The sequence below is a fragment of the Hyla sarda genome, chromosome 12 (genome assembly GCF_029499605.1).
Source record: "Hyla sarda isolate aHylSar1 chromosome 12, aHylSar1.hap1, whole genome shotgun sequence".
NCBI classification, from domain to species: Eukaryota; Metazoa; Chordata; class Amphibia; order Anura; family Hylidae; genus Hyla; species Hyla sarda.
The window spans coordinates 25,619,919-25,641,627 of NC_079200.1; the positions used below are offsets into that span (position 1 = coordinate 25,619,919).

General features: G+C 44.7%; 1 protein-coding gene and 1 long non-coding RNA gene across 4 annotated transcripts in view; one reads left to right on the forward strand and one right to left on the reverse strand.

Annotated features, from left to right (window-relative positions):
- LOC130296204 (uncharacterized) overlaps positions 1 to 14,810 on the reverse strand; it is a 185,080-nt gene extending 170,270 nt beyond the window's left edge. For both annotated transcript variants that reach the window (XR_008849156.1, XR_008849157.1), the window contains exons 1-4: positions 13,339 to 14,810; positions 11,406 to 11,527; positions 9,466 to 9,587; positions 9,067 to 9,188 (exon numbers count right to left, since the gene is read on the reverse strand). This is a non-coding gene — a long non-coding RNA (uncharacterized LOC130296204). The remainder of the gene's footprint in view (positions 1 to 9,066; positions 9,189 to 9,465; positions 9,588 to 11,405; positions 11,528 to 13,338) is intronic.
- Positions 1 to 15,099, forward strand: part of PPP1R1B (protein phosphatase 1 regulatory inhibitor subunit 1B) — a 108,872-nt gene extending 93,773 nt beyond the window's left edge. Inside the window, exons 4-7 of one of the 2 annotated variants that reach the window (XM_056547502.1) lie at positions 2,605 to 2,674; positions 3,063 to 3,215; positions 4,088 to 4,186; positions 14,870 to 15,099. In XM_056547502.1, coding sequence (XP_056403477.1) covers positions 2,605 to 2,674; positions 3,063 to 3,215; positions 4,088 to 4,186; positions 14,870 to 14,913 — 366 coding nt within the window. In that variant the 3' untranslated portion in view covers positions 14,914 to 15,099. Of the gene's footprint in view, positions 1 to 2,604; positions 2,675 to 3,062; positions 3,234 to 4,087; positions 4,187 to 14,869 lie in introns of both variants that reach the window. The other variant, XM_056547501.1, reaches the window with a different exon arrangement.
- The last annotated feature ends 6,610 nt before the right edge of the window (positions 15,100 to 21,709 follow it).

Genomic DNA, 21,709 nt, shown 5'->3' on the forward strand with positions numbered 1-21,709 from the left:
ACCGAAGTGGTCAATAAACAATATACAGCGATGTCTGCTTCCTGCTCTGTGTCTCAAGTGCCACAAATATCTAATCGGTAGTGGTTCAGGAACTCTTGCTGCGAAGCTGTATGCCAGAAATGCAGCATCAGATAAACAGAGCAGGAAGCAGACAGCGCCGTATATTGTTTAGTGGCCACATTGGGTTACTGCAGCTCAGCTCTCACTTAAATGGGAACTGTGCTACAGTAACCAACCTTGGCTACTGTACAATGTATTAGGGTGCATGCACATCACATGACTAGGGGATATTATAGCTGCTATGACCCCCCACCAGATCAACTATCATTTAACACCTTTAACTTAATATTAACGTATTCCCTGCTATAAATGACATAAGACATGTGTTGGTTAAACAAAGGCCACAGCAGCCCATTTATTAAATAACATAAATAATCAATTACAACATTGTAAACCGATGTATGAACGTCATACATAACAATATAACCTGTCCTAACATTAGGATGTCTATTAGCGCAGGAGAAGAACCTGAGGGGCACCGTTACCAGACCACAGGTGATGGGATCTTCACTTGCTCCTAGCCGTAGCTCACCTGCACAGGAGCACCATTTTGTGAAGCCCACCAACCCGAATTCCACCTTCTGGCTGGGAACCGCTCCCAGCCCACCTCCACACCATCCAACATACCATGCCCATCCACTGGTGCCTCCCCAGATTCCTCTCCTGACCCCGCCACTGTGACAAAATTAAGGGCGGGCGGGACACTTCTTCAGCCACGCAGATTGTGGCTCCCGCACAAATCCCCTCTCCTATAAACCCTCCTTAACTCCTCCCTACTCCCTCACTAAAAGCCCACGCTTCCCTAGCTCCCTCCTCTAACCTCCTCACATTTAACCCCTTCCTGCCCGCATAATACCCCTGTCATGGGGCCCCTCCGTTCCCATTCTGTCCCCTCCAGGGCTTTCTTTTTGACTGTAGGGTGCGGTATCCTGCTGGGGGAGGGGAAAACCGTGCGCTCCCATACCCCAGCCGGATCGGCGCTGAAATCCATTGACTTTAATGAGCCGACCAGAGTGCCCGTTTTACTCCGGTAGGCTCATTTTTGACCCGTATCCGGTTTTCTGACCTCAAAACGCTTCTCTGTTTCTCTGTGTATGCCGATGCTACGGCTCTGTCAAGCAGCTTCTTAGTGAGAGTGCCTGGTGTCAGACCCCACCGATCAGATATTGATGACCTCTCCTGAGGACAGGCCATCATCAACTAACTCCAGAAAACTTCATTTCATTATTAGCCTGTGTGGTTGGTTTCTTAGGGGTAAAAAACACTTGGTTGCTGCACAGGAGTCTCGAGCTGCCCATTGAACCTGTTTTACCAAAAATAGATGGCAACGGATGTGTCTGACAGGTTTTATCCCCATACTTAGAATGATGTGTACATTCGCCCAAGATGGTGGTCAGGGAATATCAACCCCTTCCCCTGTGCAAGCCTTAAAGGGGTACTCCGGTGGAAAACATTTTTTTTTTTTTTTTTTAAATCAACTAGTGCCAGAAAGTCAAACAGATTTGTAAATGACTTCTATTAAAAAAAAAATCTTTACCCTCTCAGTACTTATTAGCAGCTGTATGCTACAAAGGAAATTCTTTTATCTTGTCCACAGTTCTCTCTGCTGACACCTCTGCCCATGTCAGGAACTGTCCAGAGCAGCATAGGTTTGCAATGGGGATTTTCTCCTGCCCTGGACAGTTCCTGCTACGAGCATCAGGTGTCAGCAGAGAGCACTGTGGACAAGACAAAAAAGAAATTCAAAAAGAAAATAATTTTCTCTGTAGTATACAGCTGCTAAAATGTACTTGAAGGGTAAAGATTTTTTAATAGAAGTAATTTACAAATCTGTTTAACTTTCTGGCACCAGATGATTTTAAAAAAATAAAATAAAATATCCAACGGAGTACCCCTTTAAGGCTGCAGGCCTATACAGTCTCTATAGTACTGGGAGTCTAGTGACATGGCATTTCTCAAATGCCAATTTCACTGCATAAAATCAGCATTTAGGTTAGAGTCTTTATATACAAAATGCCATAGTCTATTGGGAAGTAGCCGGAAACAATCTCAAAGATACACTCAAGTTTCTCCTGAAAAGTCAGCAGGTAGCTGCATAGTTTATGGGAACTTTCATTGAGGTGGTCTGTGGGGTGGGGAGAATCTGCTGGGGATCACTCTGATGACTTCAGGCAGCATGAAAGTGATGGCAGGTTCCCTTTAATACCATTGCTTACATGCCCCTATAAAGGGGTACTCCACTGGCCAGCGTTCAGAACTAAATGTTCTGAACGCTGTTTTTGAGCTGCAGGGGTCGACCACGCCCCCTCAATGCAAGTCTATGGGAGGGGGCGTGACGGCCGTCACGCCCCCTCCCATAGGCATGCATTGAGAGGGCATGGCCATGATGTCACAAGGGCGTGGCCAACCCCCGCAGCGCAAAAAAAACTGGCCAGTGGAGTACCCCTTTAAAATTGCTGTAGAACCATATTTAGCATAGGTTCAGCTTCTGACATTAGTTTTGGGGGAATGCGTCCTATTAACTCTCTTCCCATTTTCTCATAGAAGCTGACAGGGGACGCCCAACCGCTAAAGAGATCAAACCCATGTGCCTATATCCCTCCATCAATGAAAGGTGAGTTATCTTAGAAACCATGCCTCTGCCTCCTGGAGTACCAGTAGTCACTATAGAGACTTTATATGGCTATATCACCTATTACAGCCGTCACGCCCCCTCCCACAGACTTGCATTGAGGGGGCGGGGCTTGATGTCATGAGGGGTGGGGCTATGACGTCACGAGCTCCCAGCGGAACAGTTTGTTACAAACGCAGACCAGAAGAGTATCCCTTTAGCTATATGCCTAGTTTAAAGGGTTATTCCACCCTTAGACATCCAACCCAGCGTCAGGACCCCGCAATCAGACATCTTATCCCCTATCCTTTGTTGGATAGGGGATAAGATGTGTACGGTCGGAATAGCCCTTAAACACTTATTCCAACTCATGTACCATTGTGATTTGCAGCTGTTCAGCGCCTAGTCCAGTCTCATATGCAGTCTCTTGAGACTTTTAAAGACAATGATGATGACGAGGATGACATTGAAGATGACACAGATGACACTGAACCTGACACAGAAGAACCCACATCTAATGAACAAGAAGAGTGTGTGGGCCGTGGTGCGGACTGTGGCCAGGGTAAGATCGTGAGCACTTCATGTTACCATCATAGCGGTTTAGCGGTTTTAAGAAAAAAAACTTATACGTTTTGACCTTTTCATTCCATTATGAATAAAGTTTCACTTGTTTGATTGAAATTCCAATAAAAAACCTGTGCAAAGTCAAAAACCGTATGGAACCGTACGGTTCCCATTGACTCCCATGTTAAAAAAAAACGTATACGGTTCGATACGGTTTTTCACCTGGACCAAAAAACGTGGTACGGGAAAAAAACTGACAAAACTGTAGAAGACGCAAAACGGACTAAACGGATGATGCGTTTCACATACGGTTTACAATGTTAAAGGGGTTATCCAGGAAAAAACTTTTTTTTATATATCAACTGGCTCCAGAAAGTTAAACAGATTTGTAAATTACTTCTATTAAAAAAAATCTTAATCCTTTCAGTACTTATGGGCTTCTGAAGTTAAGGTTGTTCTTTTCTGTCTCTGATGACACGTGTCTCGGGAACCGCCCAGTTTAGAAGCAAATCCCCATAGCAAACCTTTTCTAAACTGGGCGGTTCCCGAGACACGTGTCATCAGAGAGCACTTAGACAGAAAAGAATAACATTAACTTCAGAAGCTCATAAGTACTGAAAGGATTAAGATTTTTTAATAGAAGTAATTTACAAATCTGTTTAACTTTCTGGAGCCAGTTGATATATAAAAAAAAAAATAAAAAATTCCTGGATAACCCCTTTAAGTCAATGCATACGGCTTTCTGTACGGTTCCGTACGTTTTTTTTACTTGAAACAGTATACGGGAACTGTATAGCAAAAACGTGGTGTGCATGCAGCCTTAGAGACATTATTTGTCTTGTCGGTTTCCAGGTGATGAGGGAGCATCCAGTAACAATCTAGAAACCCTTCTGAACCATACGGTGCTGGAGGACAGAGAAGACACGATGGACACAGCCAACACACCGTCAGGTACCTATCCATATATGTGTTCGGTATGGTGGCCCATACATACATGGTGGTCAGTAATATATTACCCAACTTTTATAACCACCTTAACACCTTTGACTCAATCAAGATCTTATCCTTCTTTATGTAATGAGAAAAGGGCAGAAATATTTATTATTCAGTATATTAATTATCTATGATTTACTTATGATCCTGCCTTAAAGGGTGGCTCCACTGTAAAAAAAAAAATGTTTTAAATCAACTGGTGCCAGAAAGTTAAACAGATTTGTAAATTACTTCTATTTAAAATTCTTAACTCTTCCAGTGCTTATCAGCTGCTGTATGTTCCAGAGGAAGTTTTTTTCTTTTTGAATTTCCTTTCTGTCTGACTTCTCTGTCCATGTCAGGAACTGTCCAGAGCAGGAGCAAATCCCCATAGCAAACCTCTCCTGCTTCGGACAGTTCCTAAAATGGACAGAGGTGTCAGCAGAGAGCACTGTGGTCAGACAGAAAGGAAAAAATAAAAAAAAGAACTTCCTGTGGATTATAGAGAAGCTGATAAGTACTGGAAGGATTAAGATTTTTAAATAGAAGTAATTTACAAATCTGTTTAACTTTCTGGCACCAGTTGATTTAAAAAAAAAAAAAATGTTTTCTAGGGGAGTACCCTTTTAAGACGTTGAGATCCATCCCACAGTTCTGGTGTCTGACATGTGCCCATTGGTGCTGCCAACTATGCGGCTCTTCGCTCCGATCAAACTCCCCTGAAGTTTTGAAAAGTTGACTAACTTCTCCACCATTGTTCTTGTGGATTCTTGGGAATTACCAAGTAACAGTATAATGCTGAAACTAATTGTGCAAATGCTGTCCAGGACTCTTATGTCTATGTAAGTATAAATATAAAGAGAAGTGTATTGTATTGTGAAATTCATAGTCCCTGGCTATAGCATTTAAAGGGGTATTCCAATTTTATAAAGCAATGGCTTATCAGAAGGATATTCAAACACTTTATGATTGATGGGGTTCAACCTCTCGGACCCCCATTGATCATGAGAATGAAAGGAGTGCAATGCTGGTGTAGTGTATTCTTGCAAAACGTCAACTCCCAGGATGCCCGGACAGCCATTAGGGAGAACATTGTCCCCAAAATAAATGGTACACACCATGTGTGCTTGGCTTATGCTCCATTCATTCTCTATGTGGCTTCCATGAATTGCCAAGCGCTGACCAATCGCTCCTTTAAATGGTGAAGGATAAGCAGCATTACACAGACCCTGCATCCTTTTACTTTTCACATACAGTGTGGGGGGGGGGGGGGGGGCTAGAAGCTGAAACCCTGCCAAAGTAATGGAGTACCCTAGCGGTATTACTTTATGGCATGGCAATACTTCTTAACTTTAGTTATGAAATTGGTGGAATAGTGGAGGAAGTAATACTATTGGCCATGAAGCATTCCTTGGTATGCTATGTTACAGAGGTGAGTTATGCCTCTAGGGAAGATTATGGTGCCATATGGTGGTACACTGTATACCCTGTTATATATGGGGACTTCATATCTCACCATCCAGACTCCATGAAAAGCTATTTTCCTAGGTCCTATTCTAAAGTGTTCATCCTGTACTTATTTATTCAACCCGAGACTGTATGTTACGAGTCACCTAATAAGTACAAGCCTAAAGTATAGTTGTTTGGGTGTCTGTGCCGAAACTGCTCAATCATCCAAAGCCTTTCACCTTATACACAGAAACAACCACCAATAAAAGGGGTGAAGGAATAGAGGTTACAGTAGAAGGAGCTGTGTACAACGCTCTATAATAATCTTTTTGTGTAAAGTTTTGTAATCTGATTTTTTTCTCCTATTGGCCGGGAGGTAGACTATTCTCATTAAAACGTCCAGCAGATATCAGCCCCAATCTCCCACATTTTTATGAAATTATAGCTGGAATAGTTGGCTTGGGTGCATGGAGAAGACTCTCAAAGGACATCTGCAGCAAAATACAACTTATCCCCTATGCACAGGATAGGGGATAAGTGTCTGATCGTGGGGGGCTGACTGCTGGGACCCCACAAACCCCCCCCCCGCGCGCGCGATCTCCTGCACAGGGCCACGGCTCTGCTGCAGCTCTCCCGTAGAGGAGGCGTACCGGCCGAAGCGTGACATCGCGGCTGACACGCCTCCTCCATGTAGTTCTATGGGAGAGGCGGGAGGCAGCATTCGTGTCTCGCCGCCTCTACCATAGAACTGTATGGGAGGGGGCGTGGAGTGGGTGTACCACATAGAGCGGCAATGCGGGGCCCCGTGCAGGAGATCGCGGGGGGTCCCAGCGGTCAGACCGCCCGCAGTCAGACACTTTTCCCTATCCTGTGGATAGGGGATAAGTTGTATTTTGCCGCAGATGTCCTTTAACCCCTTCTCTGCTGTGGTATGTTGATCTTACAGCAAGACACCTCTAATCCCAACTTGGGATAATAAATCAGCCTTAAATGGGCACTGTCAGATCCCAAAACTTTTTATATGTTGTTACTGATGAAAATTAAAGACCTTTTGTATTATGGTTGCTTAAAAAATGTACAATATTTAATAAAGAAAACGGCACCTAAAAATCCCACCACTAGGGGTCCTCATACCTACTGGGACACGGGGCCTTCCACCACACCAATCACCTCCCACCACCACAAGTAAGGGACACGCCCCTTCACCTAAGAGGATGTCTAACACTGTGAGCTAATGAAAAGAGGGATTTTTATAATAAATATAGGGGATAGAGGCATACAAATTAGATGTACATGGTTAGGATTAGGTACTGAGTAACATTAATAAAAAAAAAATTTGTGGGATATGACAGGTATGCTTTAGGAGTATGGTCGCACGTAGCACATCCTCAACGGGTTTCCCTGGGGAACTGAAACTAATCCCCTATCCACAGGATAGAGGATTAATGTCTGATCACATGCAGTCAGACCGCTGGGACCCCCTCCACAATCTCCTGTAGGGGGCTACTCACGTGGCATGCCGTGGACAGGCAAGTAGCAGGGCCTCGTACAGAAGATCACAGGAGATCCCAGCGGTCTGACCCCCCCCACGATTAGCCACTTATTCCTTACCCTGTAGATAAGGGATACGTCTCAGTTCCCGAAGCACCTCTTTAAAGGGGTACTCCACTGGAAAACATTATTATTATTTTATTTTTTTTTAAATCAACTGGTGCCGGAAAGTTAAACAGATTTGTAAATTACTTCTATTTAAAAATCTTAATCCTTTCATTACTTATCAGCTGCTATATTCTCCACAGGAAGTTCTTTTCTTTTTGAATTTCTTTTCTGTCTGACCACAGTGCTCTCTGCTGTCCATGTCAGGAACTGTCCAGAGTAGGAGCAAATCCCCATAGCAAACCCATCCTGCTCTGGACAGTTCCTGACATGGACAGAGGTGTCAGCAGAGAGCACTGTGGTCAGACCGAAAAGGAAATTCAAAAAGAAAAGAACTTCCTTTGTAGTATACAGCAGCTGATAAGTACTGGAAGGATTAAGATTTTTAAATAGAAGCAATTTACAAATCTGTTTAACTTTCTGGCACCAGTTGATTTAAAAAAAAAAATGTTTTCCAGTGGAGTGCCCCTTTTAAAGGGGTACTCCCGTGGAAAACTTTTTTTTTTTTTTTTTTAAATCAACTGGTGCCAGAAAGTTAAACAGATTTGTAAATCACTTCTATTAAACAAATCTTAATCCTTCCAGTACTTTTTGGGGGCTGTATACTAAAGAGAAATCCAAAAAAGAAATGCGTTTCCTCTGATGTCATGACCACAGTGTTCTCTGCTGACCTCTGCTGTCCATTTTAGGAACAGTCCAGAGCAGCATATGTTTGCTATGGAAATTTTCTTCTGCTCTGGACAGTTCTTAAAATGGACAGCAGAGGTCAGCAGAGAGCACTGTGGTCATGACATCAGAGGAAATGCATTTCTTTTTTGGATTTCTCTTTAGTATACAGCCCCTAAAAAGTACTGGAAGGATTAAGATTTTTTTAATAGAAGTGATTTACAAATCTGTTTAACTTTCTGGCACCAGTTGATTTAAAAATAATGTTTTCCAGTGGAGTTCCCCTTTTAAGGTAGCTCACCTGTTTACCTAAGAGCCGGAGTCACAAAACGCCATTGGCCAAAGGTCTTTACTCAGCTTTTCCAATACCTTTATACATCTCTTATAAAGCTTAGCAACAGCTTCAGGGTATTGTACATGTCAGTACTTTAGAACCTCCTGAAATGGAAAACCTAGGGGTCGTTCCATAGTAACTTCTAGTGAATTACGTGGTAAGAAGACTAAGAAAAAGGTATTTTCCAGTCTCCGGATGCCAGGGACAGGGAGTGACATTATGGTTGGGTCGCCTGTCATTTCACACTTACATTGACTTTGTACAGAACATTTCGAGCAATAGGAAAAACAGAGTCAATGTTATCACTTTCTCTTCTCACCACAGACTGTTCCAGGTTGCGTCATGTTTGTGTTTTTTTCTCTCTCGGTTTGGGACGTTATTGTGCAATTCCTGGCATTACACCGGAATTTACAGACGTGAGCAGAAATGTGACCTTGCAATTTGTGAGAAATAGTTGTAGCTGAGGACCAGTGTTTCCCAACCAGGGAGCCCCCAGCTGTTGCAAAACTACAACTCCCAGCATGCCCGGACAGCCTCCGGCTGTCCGGGCATGCTGGGGGTTGTAGTTTTGCAACAGCTGAAGGCATTCTGGTTATGGGTTGAAACCATATGGGTTGAAACGCGTCACCGTTTCTGCTATGCTTTTAAATCACCGTTTTTTGGTGGGGGTTGTAGTTTTGCAACAGCAGAAGGCACTCTGGTTAGGAAACACTGCTATATGCTTATATAAATATAGAAATGAAAACCAGCTCACCGCCCTGTAGATTCTTTGACATGGAGGAACCTCAGTTATCGCAAGGAAGCACGGAACAGATGTCCAAGCCGCATACTTGGTGTGAACAGATCCTTAAGAAAAATTGTAGAAAAATTCCATCTCTAGTAAAATGAAAATAAAAGTCCAAAATTAACTTTACATATTTAAAATAATGAAAGATGAAAACCAAAAAAACTGTAATTTAAAAGCATAGCAGAAACGCTGACGTGTTTCGAACCATATGGTTCTTAATCATGGCAACATGTGCGTCGGCGTTTCTGCTATGCTTTTAAATCACCGTTTTTTGGTGGGGGTTGTAGTTTTGCAACAGCTGAAGGCACTTTGGTTTGGAAACAGTGCTATATGCTTATAAAAATATAGAAATGAAGAGCAGCTCACCGCCCTGTAGATTCTTTGACATGGAGGAACCTCAGTTATCGCAAGGAAGCACGGAACAGATGTCCAAGCCGCATACTTGGTGTGAACAGATCCTTAAGAAAAATTGTAGAAAAATTCCATCTCTAGAAAAATGAAAATAAAAGTCCAAAATTTATTTCACATATTTAAAAATAATGAAAGATGAAAACCAAAAAACGGTAATTTAAAAGCATAGCAGAAATGCTGACGTGTTTCGAACCTTATGGTTCCCATCATGCAAGGGATATTCTCCCATCATGCTTGCAAATCAACGTTTTTTGGTGAGGGGTTGTAGTTTTGCAACAGCAGAAGGCACTCTGGTTATGGGTTGAAACCATATGGGTTGAAACGCGTCACCGTTTCGGCAATTCTTCGGCAATTCTTTTAAATCACCGTTTTTTTGGTGCAGCAGAAGGCCCTCTGGTTAGGAAACACTGCTATATGATTATATAAATATAGAAATGGAGACCAGCTCACCACCCTGTAGATTCTTTGACATGGAAGAACCTCAGTTATCACAAGGAAGCACGGAACAGATGTAAAGGGGTATTCCAGGCAAAAACTTTTTTTTATATATCAACTGGCTCCGGAAAGTTAAACAGATTTGTAAATTACTTCTATAAAAAAATCTTAATCCTTCCAATAGTTATTAGCTTCTGAAGTTGAGTTGCTGTTTTCTGTTAACTGCTTTCTGATGACTCACGTCCCGGGAGCTGTCCAGCTCCTATGGGGATATTTTCCCATCATGCAAGGGATATTCTCCCATCATGCACAGCTCCCGGGACGTGACATCATCATTGAGCAGTTCGACAGAAAACTTAAGAAGCTAATAACTATTGGAAGGATTAAGATTTTTTAATAGAAGTAATTTACAAATCTGGTAATTGGAGGCCGGATGAAGCGTATTCCTATGCGTGAAACCGCCGGAAGTCGCCTCTGAGCGCTCCACTATCCATGTCCTCCGTGTTCGAGTCGTGACCCGAGATGGGAGCAGGATTACCTGGACTGAAGCGGTGAGTGCAGGGCACCTTTGTTCTTTATTTACTGCTATTTGGTGACTACGGTCTTTATTGTCCTAGCACCTCCGCTGCCAGGGTGGATTTCCAGACTAGCGGGACGCCGTCTCCATCTCGTGGTCTTAGGAGGCTTGAGGTATCGGTGCCACTTCTGTTTCTTTTTTACTATTAGTTAATTTACAAATCTGTTTAACTTTCCTGAGCCAGTTGATATATAAAAAAAAAGTTTTTGCCTGGAATACCCCTTTAAGAACCCTATGGTTTGAAACGCGTCAGAGTTTCTGCTATGCTTTCAAATCAACTTTTTTTGGTGGGGGGTTGTAGTTTTGCAACAGCAGAAGGCACTCTGGTTATGGGTTGAAACCATATGGGTTGAAACGAGTCACCGTTTCGGCAATTCTTTTAAATCACCGTTTTTTTGGTGGGGGTTGTAGTTTTCCCAAAAACTACAAAATGACCCAAAAAGGGGCTAAGAGGCCAAAACAATATAATTAACCAAACCCCAAGGCCACAGCCTGGGGTGCAAACAACTCAAATGTCTCCCCCCCCTAAAACATAACTTTTAATAGTATATATCTAAAAAGTAACAAATCCAGAAGGTGATGTTTAAAAATACAATGTCACATGGGAAAATAATATAGTTATTGGGGCAACATGGCTCCAGTATACAGGGCTCTGCAGAAGCCCAAACTTCCCAATTGTGACACTAATTAAAACACAAAATTGCCGCCTCTACATGTTTCGCCGTCACCACGGCGTTCTCAAGAGGCAATATGTGGCAACATCTGCTATGCTTTTAAATCACCGTTTTTTGGTGGGGGTTGTAGTTTTGCAACAGCTGAAGGCACTTTGGTTAGGAAACACTGCTATATGCTTATATAAATATAGAAATGAAGAGCAGCTCACCGCCCTGTAGATTCTTTGACATGGAGGAACCTCATTTATCGCAAGGAAGCACGGAACAGATGTCCAAGCCGCATACTTGGTGTGAATAGATCATTAATAAAAATTGTTGAAAAATTCCATCTCTGAAAAAATGAAAATGAAAAGTCCAAAATGTATTTCACATATTTTAAAATAATGAAAGATGAAAACCAAAAAACGGTAATTTAAAAACATGGCAGAAACGCTGACGTGTTTCGAACCATATGGTTCTAAATCATGGCAACATGTGCCATGATTAAAAACCATATGGTTTGAAACGCGTCGGCGTTTCTGCTATGCTTTTAAATCACCGTTTTTTGGGTTTTCATCTTTCATTATTTTAAATATGTGAAATACATTTTGGACTTTTCATTTTTCTGCGAGCTGGAATTTTTCTAAAATTTTTGTTAAGGAACTGCTATGTGCTATGACCTATATGGAAGCACCCCAGATAACTTTCTGACTACATCCATACATCATAAGTAGCCATAAAAGAAACCGATCACTATTAGGGTATGTTCTGCGGAATTTTGCAGAAGAATTCTGCTGTAATTTACTGCTAATTTATTTGAATGGGATTCCGCAGTCCCATTCAGACAGCAGAATTTTGCTTCCCACATTCCGTCAAAATATAAAAGAGTAGTCTATCTCGTGGCGGAATCACATTGAAATCAACGGGGCTTGCATTTCAGCGGAATTCTGTGTTTAGAATCCTGTCGAAGTTCTGCCGCAATTTCAGCGCATGTAATGGAATTCTTAGCAAAATTGTGAGCTATCCGCTGTGTGAACATACCTTTAAAGGGGTACTCTGGTGGAAAACAATTTATTTTAAATCAACGGGTGCCAGAAAGTTATACAGATTTGTAAATTACTTCTATTAAACAATCTTAATCCTTCCAGTACTTAGCAGCTGCTGTATGCTCCAGAGAAAGTTATTTTCTTTTTTAATTTATTTTCTGTCTGGCCACAGTGCTCTCTGCTGACACCTCTGTCCATGTCAGGAACTGTCCAGAGTAGGAGCAAACTCCCATAGCAAACCTATCCTACTCTGGACAGTTCCTGACACGAACAGAGGTGTCAGCAGAGAGCACTGTGGACAGACTGAAAAGAAATTCGAAAATAAAAGTACTTTCTCTGTAGTAAACAGCAGATGATAAGTATTGGAAGGATTAAGATTTTTTAATAGAAGTAATTTACAAATCTGTTTAACTTTCTGGCACCAGTTGATTTCAAATAAATAGTTTTCCACCGAAGTACCCCTTTAAAGAGCAATGGAAATGGAGAAAATGCCTCAACAAGAACACTGCCCACTGAGGATATATATTGGGGGGTGCATAATGGGATGCACCATTTTAGGAGGAGGAGGGGGATCCTGATTTTTTTATGGTATACTCCATCCTTAAAGGAGATCTGCAGCCTTGACACTTATCCTCTATATGCAGGATAGGGGATAAGTGTCTGATCGCGGGCGAATCTGAACGCTGGCACCCCGCAATGTCCCGTATGGATCACCGGCTCTGCTGCAGCTCTCCCATGCAGGAGGCGTGTCAGCCGCAACATGACGCTGTGGCCGACACCCCCCCTCCGTGTATCTCTATGGGGGAGGCGGCGATGCAGAGTTTGTGCATCTCTGCCTCTCCCATAGAGCTGTATGGAGGGGGCGTGAGGCAGACAACACGCGCATTAGCCACGCAGAGCCGCGGCAGTGCTGGGTTCGGGTATGGGAGATCGCGGTGGGTCCCAGCGGTCAAAGCCCCCGCGATCAGACTCTTATCAGATGTAAAACTACTGTAAAACTACAACCTCCAGAGGCCGACGGTAACAGCATGTTGAGAGTTGTAGTTATGCAACAACTGCCTAGCCATAGTTTGCAGAGCACTACTGGAGATAAATCTGAGTTATGAATATTACTTACTTCATGATGTTATACTAGTCATGCCGCACCACTAGGATGAAGTGTTGCGTTCTCTTCTAATTTTTCCCAGCACATCTGCAATCCTGACCACTTGGCTGTGTAGGGAATTACCCTACCACTCTTTACTAGAACAGGGCTGAGCTGCAACATAGAGAGAAGTGACTCTCATGATCATTGGAATTCAGACCCCCTGATCATAAAGTGATGGTACGTCCTAGAAATATGTGAATACCCCTTTAAGTTGAGTTTGATATGCATGCACAATTTTGAGATCTATGGTGATCATGCCATCATACTCGACTGATCACAGATTTATGGCTTAAACTATTTTTTTTTTTTAGATTGGTGGGGTACGATTGCTGGGACCACTACTGACCGCATTTTCCCATTTTTGAGTCCAGTGGTTTTCTCAACATTGTTACTGTCCCCACATTTATGACTTAACCCTTTTTGAGATTGGTGGTGGTCCAAGTAATTGTATGCCACCAATTAAAAAAAATGGGATAAAACATAAAGAATAACATAAGCCATAAATGTTGATTGGTGGGATACCTTTGCTGGGACCACCACCAAGCTCAAAAATGGGATATGCCGTAAATGGACGATTGGTGGGGAACGATTGCTAGGACCACCACCGATCAGACATTTGTGGCCTATCCCTTTTTTTTTTTTCCAGATCGGCATTGGTCCCATTAAATGTACCCCACCAATTGCTGATTTTTGGCTTATCATAATTTTGAGATCAGTGATCCCAGCAGTCCTTCTGCACCAATGACTCATATATGGCTTATCCCATTTTTCTGATTATTAGTGGTCTTCTCAATTGCTTATTTATGGCTTATTCTATTTTGGAGACTGGTGGTCCCAACAATCGTACCACACCAATGACTTACTTATGGCTTATCCCATTTTTTGAGATCCGTAGTGGTTTTATCAATTGCTCATTTATGGTTTATCCCATTTCTGAGATCGATAGCGGTCTCATCAATCCCTTATTTATGGCCTATCCAATTTTTGAAATATGTGGCCCCAACAATCGTATAACACCATGACTCACTTATGGCTTATGCTATTTTTGAGACTGGTAGTGGGCCCATCAATTGCTCATTAATTGCCTATGCTTTTTTTTTTTTTTAGATTGGTAGTGCTCCCAGCAGTCATATTCCACCAATGACTCATTTTTGGCTTATGCCATTTTTTAGATCAGTGGTCAGATTGATCCCATCAATCATACCCCACTGATTGCTCATTCATGGCTTAGCCTTATTTTGAGATTGGTGGTGGTCCCAGCAATTGTACAGCAGCAGTGGCTCATTTATGGCTAATCCTATATTTGAGATGGGTGGTGGTCCCATCAATTTCTAATTTATGGCTTATCCCATATTTTAAATAAATCGCTGGTGGTACCAGCAATGATACCCCACTAATCACACATTTATGCCTTAACCTATCGATATCTCTGTTGTAAAAAAAAAAAATGCTATAGGACGTTGCTATATGTCATGTGACACTATGCTATTCTCTATTACAGATAAGGTGTGTGACAAGCACGTTGTACCTGCGGAACATCCATGATTTTTCCATGTCACAGCTGCCTTATTTCTCTACAGACTGGAACCAAACGGCTGTCTCTGAAGTTAACGTGTCCTCTTCTTTTCCTCTATCTTCTTGCAGCGTCCCATCCATCCACCTCAGAGATCAGACCACCCTGTATATTTATACCATATAGTCAGCTTTTGCAACAATAAACTCTGTAACTCACCCGTGTGCAGTTAATGTGTATGGCCTACGTTTACTTCACAGACGTGAGCTAATGGACCTTCTCTCAGAAGGCATCTAATGGCTAAAACTGTCAGGGCATGCTGGTAATTGTAGTTTTGCAACATCAAGGATAGTGAAAGATTACCTGTCATCAAACCATATTTTCTAAACTAATTTAGATTATATTCCCTAATTAATCCTAACACCCCTTCTGCCCTTAAAATGTATTTCTGAGCTTTAAAAAACTCTGTATCATACCTTTCCCCTTGTTCACATTGTGTGAGCTCCCGGCAGGAGAAAGTGGGTATTCCCCAGCAGGCGCGATGTCACTGAAGCCTGCGAGAGCTGTGCCTCCCCATGCCCCGCATGCACTTCCTGAGTTTGGTCTCCTGCCAGGCCGGGAGGAGACCAAACTAACTGTATGACTTGCGCAGGGAACAGAACAGAGCCACCTAGTGGCCGTTTTTTCAATCCCATTAAAAACATATAAAAGGTTGAGAATTTTAACAGCAAGTAAATAGGAAAGTGTCTTATAATTACATAAGGAACAATATATTAAAAGTTTACTTTGGTGACAGGTACTCTTTAAATAATATGTCCGAGCTGTTCTGCCCAGTATTCGTCTATGTAACCCAAGAGGCAGCAGTGACATCAGCTTTAATCTACGGTGCCAATGGGCTGGCACTATATGTGGCACGGGCAGTTCAGCTGGATGTGCCTCATTCTCAGTGTTGATTCTGGCATCTGTGTCCTGCCTTGACTATAAAGTACACAGAACTGGTTACATTACGTTCTCCGTTAAAAGTTGCCCTGGGGGAAAGGTGGCGTAACACTTTGTGTGACAGTGTTTACTTCCAGGTGTATGCCATATGTGTTGGTGACACTATTTAGACTGTAGGCTGGGTTGGCACAGACGTTCACACCTCGCTCACACATTAAAGTGACTGAGAATTGCACGTGCAGCACTTGAGTCACTGACTAAACAATTGGCTAGATCCGTTGTGTAGGTGATGGGCACGACACCGATGTTACGTACAGGCTGAGTAAAAACATAACTTACTTGATCGTATACAGATACAGGTTGTATTGCAGCCAATCAGATGGTTGCTGTCGTGTGCCGACCTGTACTGCCAAGATGAAAGATGGCATCCGAGCCGAATGATTGGTAGAAATTGGTAGTAGAAATGTGCAAACAAATCGCCAATCCAGTTATCCAAAACATATCACTTATTCGCAGGATAGGACAGTGTTTCCCAACTAGTGTGCCTCCAGCTGCTGCAAAACTACAACTCCCGGCATGCTGGGAGTTGTAATTTTGCAACAGAAAAACAGCAACAGATATGGGCTTGAGAAAATCCGTTGCTGAATCCAGTGAATTGCGTGCTGGAGGCGGGGCTCTGCCGGCTGGCCGCCTTTGCCTCCGTCGGTCAGCTCATAATACCTCCCCCGCAATTTGCATATTCATTATCTTCGATTCTACATCCTAGTGACGTCGAGTCACAGGTCACGTGAGCGCTGCGCCCTGTCGGCAGAGCGCATGCGCTGGAAGATTACGTCCAGCTCTCACGCCCTGATGACTTCCGGGTGTAGCAAGAATCGGCGCATGCACACTGACACCATGCAGAGCGCTCGCAGCAGGGAGAGCGCACACGTCATCAGGACGTGAGAGCTGGACATAATTTTCCAGAGCATGCGCTCTGCCGACAAAGCGCAGTGTTCACGTGACCTGTGACTCCACGTCACTAGGAGGTAGAATCGAAGATAATGAATATGCAAATTTCGGGGGAGGAATTATGAGCTGACCGATGGAGGCAGAGTCGGCCAGCTGGAAGAGCCCCGCCTTCTGAGCGCAATTCACTGGATTGAGCAATGGAACTTCTCAAGCCCATAGCTCCGTAACCAGTGGACGAAATTTAGTAAGCGATCCCTCTGTGCACTCCTGGTCACCCGCTCTATAAACCAGCGTTCTGGGCTTAGGGTGGATGATCAGGCTGACAGTTTTCCTTTTTAAAGGTAATCCGACACTTTTTTCTCTAGGTTTTACACCCTACTTGTCCAGAGCACATATCCACACATCTCTTACACAGACTTTGGACTCCTGCTGGCCTGGTAGAAGTCCAAAATCAGGAAACGCAGTCTGGAGTGCTGAGGGGTGTGTGCAGCCTTAGCCAATCATAGCTCATCTCACATTGAACTGCTCTGGGCTGTGTGTAGCAGAGTGAGGGAGGAAGTTCTCTCCTGTATGGCTTCAGATGATGTCACACCTGTTGGGGAACGCCCCTTCCCAGTCTGTGAATGTGACTGAGACTGAGCAGAAAATACTGAGCAATATCAAGGTAGAAAACTAACTAATAATAAAAATAAAGGCAGGGGGTGGTTTATCCTGATGGGGCAGTGACCTGGGAGGATTATAACATTTAACAAGATCATGACAGGTCGCTACCCCTGGCACAGCTCGACCACACACACAGGCGGCTGAAGAGATGCGAGGCACCAGAGGGATAAGACAGCTCGTAGTCAGGATAGCAGAAGGTCAGGGCAGGTGGCACAGTAGCGTAGTCAGGAAAGTAGCAAATAGTCAGTAGGCAGGCAGCAGAGGAGCAAGGTCAGGTCACGGAGCAAAAGATCAGATACACGGCAAGGCAAAAAGAGGAATGCTTTCTCTCAGGCTCAAGGCAACAAAGGTCCGGCAGGGAAGTGAGGAGAGTGGAGGAATTTATCAATGAGCCACAAGTGAATTACACTAATGAGCGCACTGGCTTTTTAAATCTTAAAGCTCCGGCACGTGTGCGCCCTAGGGTATGGGGACACGCGCATCAGAGCAGAGAGGCAGAGGCGGGGGCAGGAGAAGCACCAGGTGAGTGACGGACTGGGGCTCGCATGCGGGCTCATCCTGCGATGTGAGTCCCAGCCACGCCGGCAGCAGCAGGTAATGGGACCATGCGCTCACGGCCAGCGTGTGCGGCCGGAGCGCATAACTTAACAAGAGGTTTGCTATGGGGATTTGCTCATCCTGTGGACAGTTCCTGACATGGACAGAGGTGGCAGCAGAGGGCACTGTGGTCAGACAGGAAAGAACTGCACAACCTTGTCCACTTCCCCATAGCACCGGTACTTGGGCGCCCTGCCAGCAGACGGTGAATCTGATTTCCTCCGAGTTGCAGAGCATAGTGTCTACAGTAGGTGGAACTGAGAGTGTCGCTTGCCAATCACTGGCAGAGAAAGGAAACTGCTGCAGCCAGTAATTGGTGGAGCGGCACGCAGTGCCAGCCTCAGATTCTCACATACAGGGCCAGCCTTAGGGCCCTATATATTATATCGGCTTCAAATCCCCATATACAGTGCCAGCCTCAGATCCCCACATACAGTGCCAGCCTCAGATCCCCACATACAGTGCCAGCCTCAGATCCCCACACACAGTGCCAGCCTCAGATCCCCATATACAGTGCCAGCCTCAGATCCCCACATACAGTGCCAGCCTCAGATCCCCACATACAGTGCCAGCCTCAGATCCCCACATACAGTGCCAGCCTCAGATCCCCACATACAGTGCCAGCCTCAGATCCCCACATACAGTGCCAGCCTCAGATCCCCACATACAGTGCCAGCCTCAGATCCCCACATACAGGGCCATCCTCATATCCCCATATACAGTGCCAGCCTCAGATCCCCACATACAGTGCCAGCCTCAGATCCCCACACACAGTGCCAGCCTCAGATCCCCATATACAGTGCCAGCCTCAGATCCCCACACACAGTGCCAGCCTCAGATCCCCATATACAGTGCCAGCCTCAGATCCCCACATACAGTGCCAGCCTCAGATCCCCACATACAGTGCCAGCCTCAGATCCCCACATACAGTGCCAGCCTCAGATCCCCACATACAGTGCCAGCCTCAGATCCCCACATACAGTGCCAGCCTCAGATCCCCACATACAGTGCCAGCCTCAGATCCCCACATACAGGGCCATCCTCATATCCCCATATACAGTGCCAGCCTCAGATCCCCATATACAGTGTCAGCCTCAGATCCCCATATACAATGCCATCCTCAGATCCCCATATACAATGCCAGCCTCAGATTCCCATATACAGTGCCAGCCTCAGATTCCCATATACAGTGCCAGCCTCAGATTCCCATATACAGTGCCAGCCTCAGATCTCCACATACAGTGCCAGCTCAGATCCCCATATACAGTGATAGCCTCAAATCCCCATTTACAGTGCCAGCCTCAGATCCCCATATACAGTGCCAGCCTCAGATCCTTATAAACAGTACAAGCCTCAGATCCCTATATATTGTGCCAGCCTCAGATCCACATATATTGTGCCAGCCTCAGATCCCTATATATTGTGCCAGCCTCAGATCCTCATATATTGTGCCAGCCTCAGATCCCTATATATTGTGCCAGCCTCAGATCCCTATATATTGTGCCAGCCTCAGATCCCTATATATTGTGCCAGCCTCAGATCCCTGTATATTGTGCCAGCCTCAGATCCCTATATATTGTGCCAGCCTCAGATCCCTATATATTGTGCCAGCCTCAGATCCCTATATATTGTGCCAGCCTCAGATCCCTGTATATTGTGCCAGCCTCAGATCCCTATATATTGTGCCAGCCTCAGATCCCTATATATTGTGCCAGCCTCAGATCCCCACACACAGTGCCAGCCTCAGATCCCCATATACAGTGCCAGCCTCAGATCCCCACACACAGTGCCAGCCTCAGATCCCCATATACAGTGCCAGCCTCAGATCCCCACATACAGTGCCAGCCTCAGATCCCCACATACAGTGCCAGCCTCAGATCCCCACATACAGTGCCAGCCTCAGATCCCCACATACAGTGCCAGCCTCAGATCCCCACATACAGTGCCAGCCTCAGATCCCCACATACAGTGCCAGCCTCAGATCCCCACATACAGGGCCATCCTCATATCCCCATATACAGTGCCAGCCTCAGATCCCCATATACAGTGTCAGCCTCAGATCCCCATATACAATGCCATCCTCAGATCCCCATATACAATGCCATCCTCAGATCCCCACATACAGGGCCATCCTCAGATCCCCATATACAGTGCCAGCCTCAGATTCCCATATACAGTGCCAGCCTCAGATTCCCATATACAGTGCCAGCCTCAGATCTCCACATACAGTGCCAGCTCAGATCCCCATATACAGTGATAGCCTCAAATCCCCATTTACAGTGCCAGCCTCAGATCCTTATAAACAGTACAAGCCTCAGATCCCTATATATTGTGCCAGCCTCAGATCCACATATATTGTGCCAGCCTCAGATCCCTATATATTGTGCCAGCCTCAGATCCTCATATATTGTGCCAGCCTCAGATCCCTATATATTGTGCCAGCCTCAGATCCCTATATATTGTGCCAGCCTCAGATCCCTATATATTGTGCCAGCCTCAGATCCCTGTATATTGTGCCAGCCTCAGATCCCTATATATTGTGCCAGCCTCAGATCCCTATATATTGTGCCAGCCTCAGATCCCTATATATTGTGCCAGCCTCAGATCCCTATATATTGTACCAGCCTCAGATCCCTATATATTGTGCCAGCCTCAGATGCCTATATATTGTGCCAGCCTTAGATCCCCACATACAGTGCCAGCCTCAGATCCCTATATAAAGTGCCAGCATTAGATCCCCACATACAGTGCCAGCCTCAGATCCCTATATATTGTGCCAGCCTTAGATCCCCACATACAGTGCCAGCCTCAGATCCCTATATACAGTGCCAGCCTCAGATCCCTATATGTTGTGCCAGCCTTAGATCCCCACATACAGTGCCAGCCTCAGATTCCTATATGTTGTGCCAGCCTCAGAGCCTCATATATTGGGGCAGCCTCAAATCCCACAAACAGTGCCAGCCTCAGATTCCCATATATTCTGCCAGATTTAGATCCCCATATACACTAACAGCCTCAGATGCCTATATACTGTGCCAGCCTCAGACCCCCAAATACAGTGCCAGCCTAACATCCCTATATATTTTGCCAGCTTTAAATCCCACATACTGTTCTACCCTCAGATACCCATATGTTTTGCCAGTCTAAGATACTCATATATTTTGCCAGTTTCACATTTCAATATAGAGTGCCAGCCACAGACCCCCAAAGAGAGTGACAGTCTCAGATCGCCACATACAGTGCCAGCCTGAGATTCCCTTATACAGTGCCAGCCTGATATTCCCTTATACAGTGCCAGCCTTAGATTCCCTTATACAGTGCCAGCCTGAGATTCCCTTATACAGTGCCAGCCTGGGATTCCCTTATACAGTGCCAGCCTGAGATTCCCTTATACAGTGCCAGCCTGAGATTCCCTTATACAGTGCCAGCCTGAGATTCCCTTATACAGTGCCAGCCTGAGATTCCCTTATACTGTGCCAGCCTGAGATTCCCTTATACAGTGCCAGCCTGAGATTCCCTTATACAGTGCCAGCCTGGGATTCCCTTATACAGTGCCAGCCTTAGATTCCCTTATACAGTGCCAGCCTTAGATTCCCTTATACAGTGCCAGCCTGAGATTCCCTTATACAGTGCCAGCCTGAGATTCCCTTATACAGTGCCAGCCTTAGATTCCCTTAT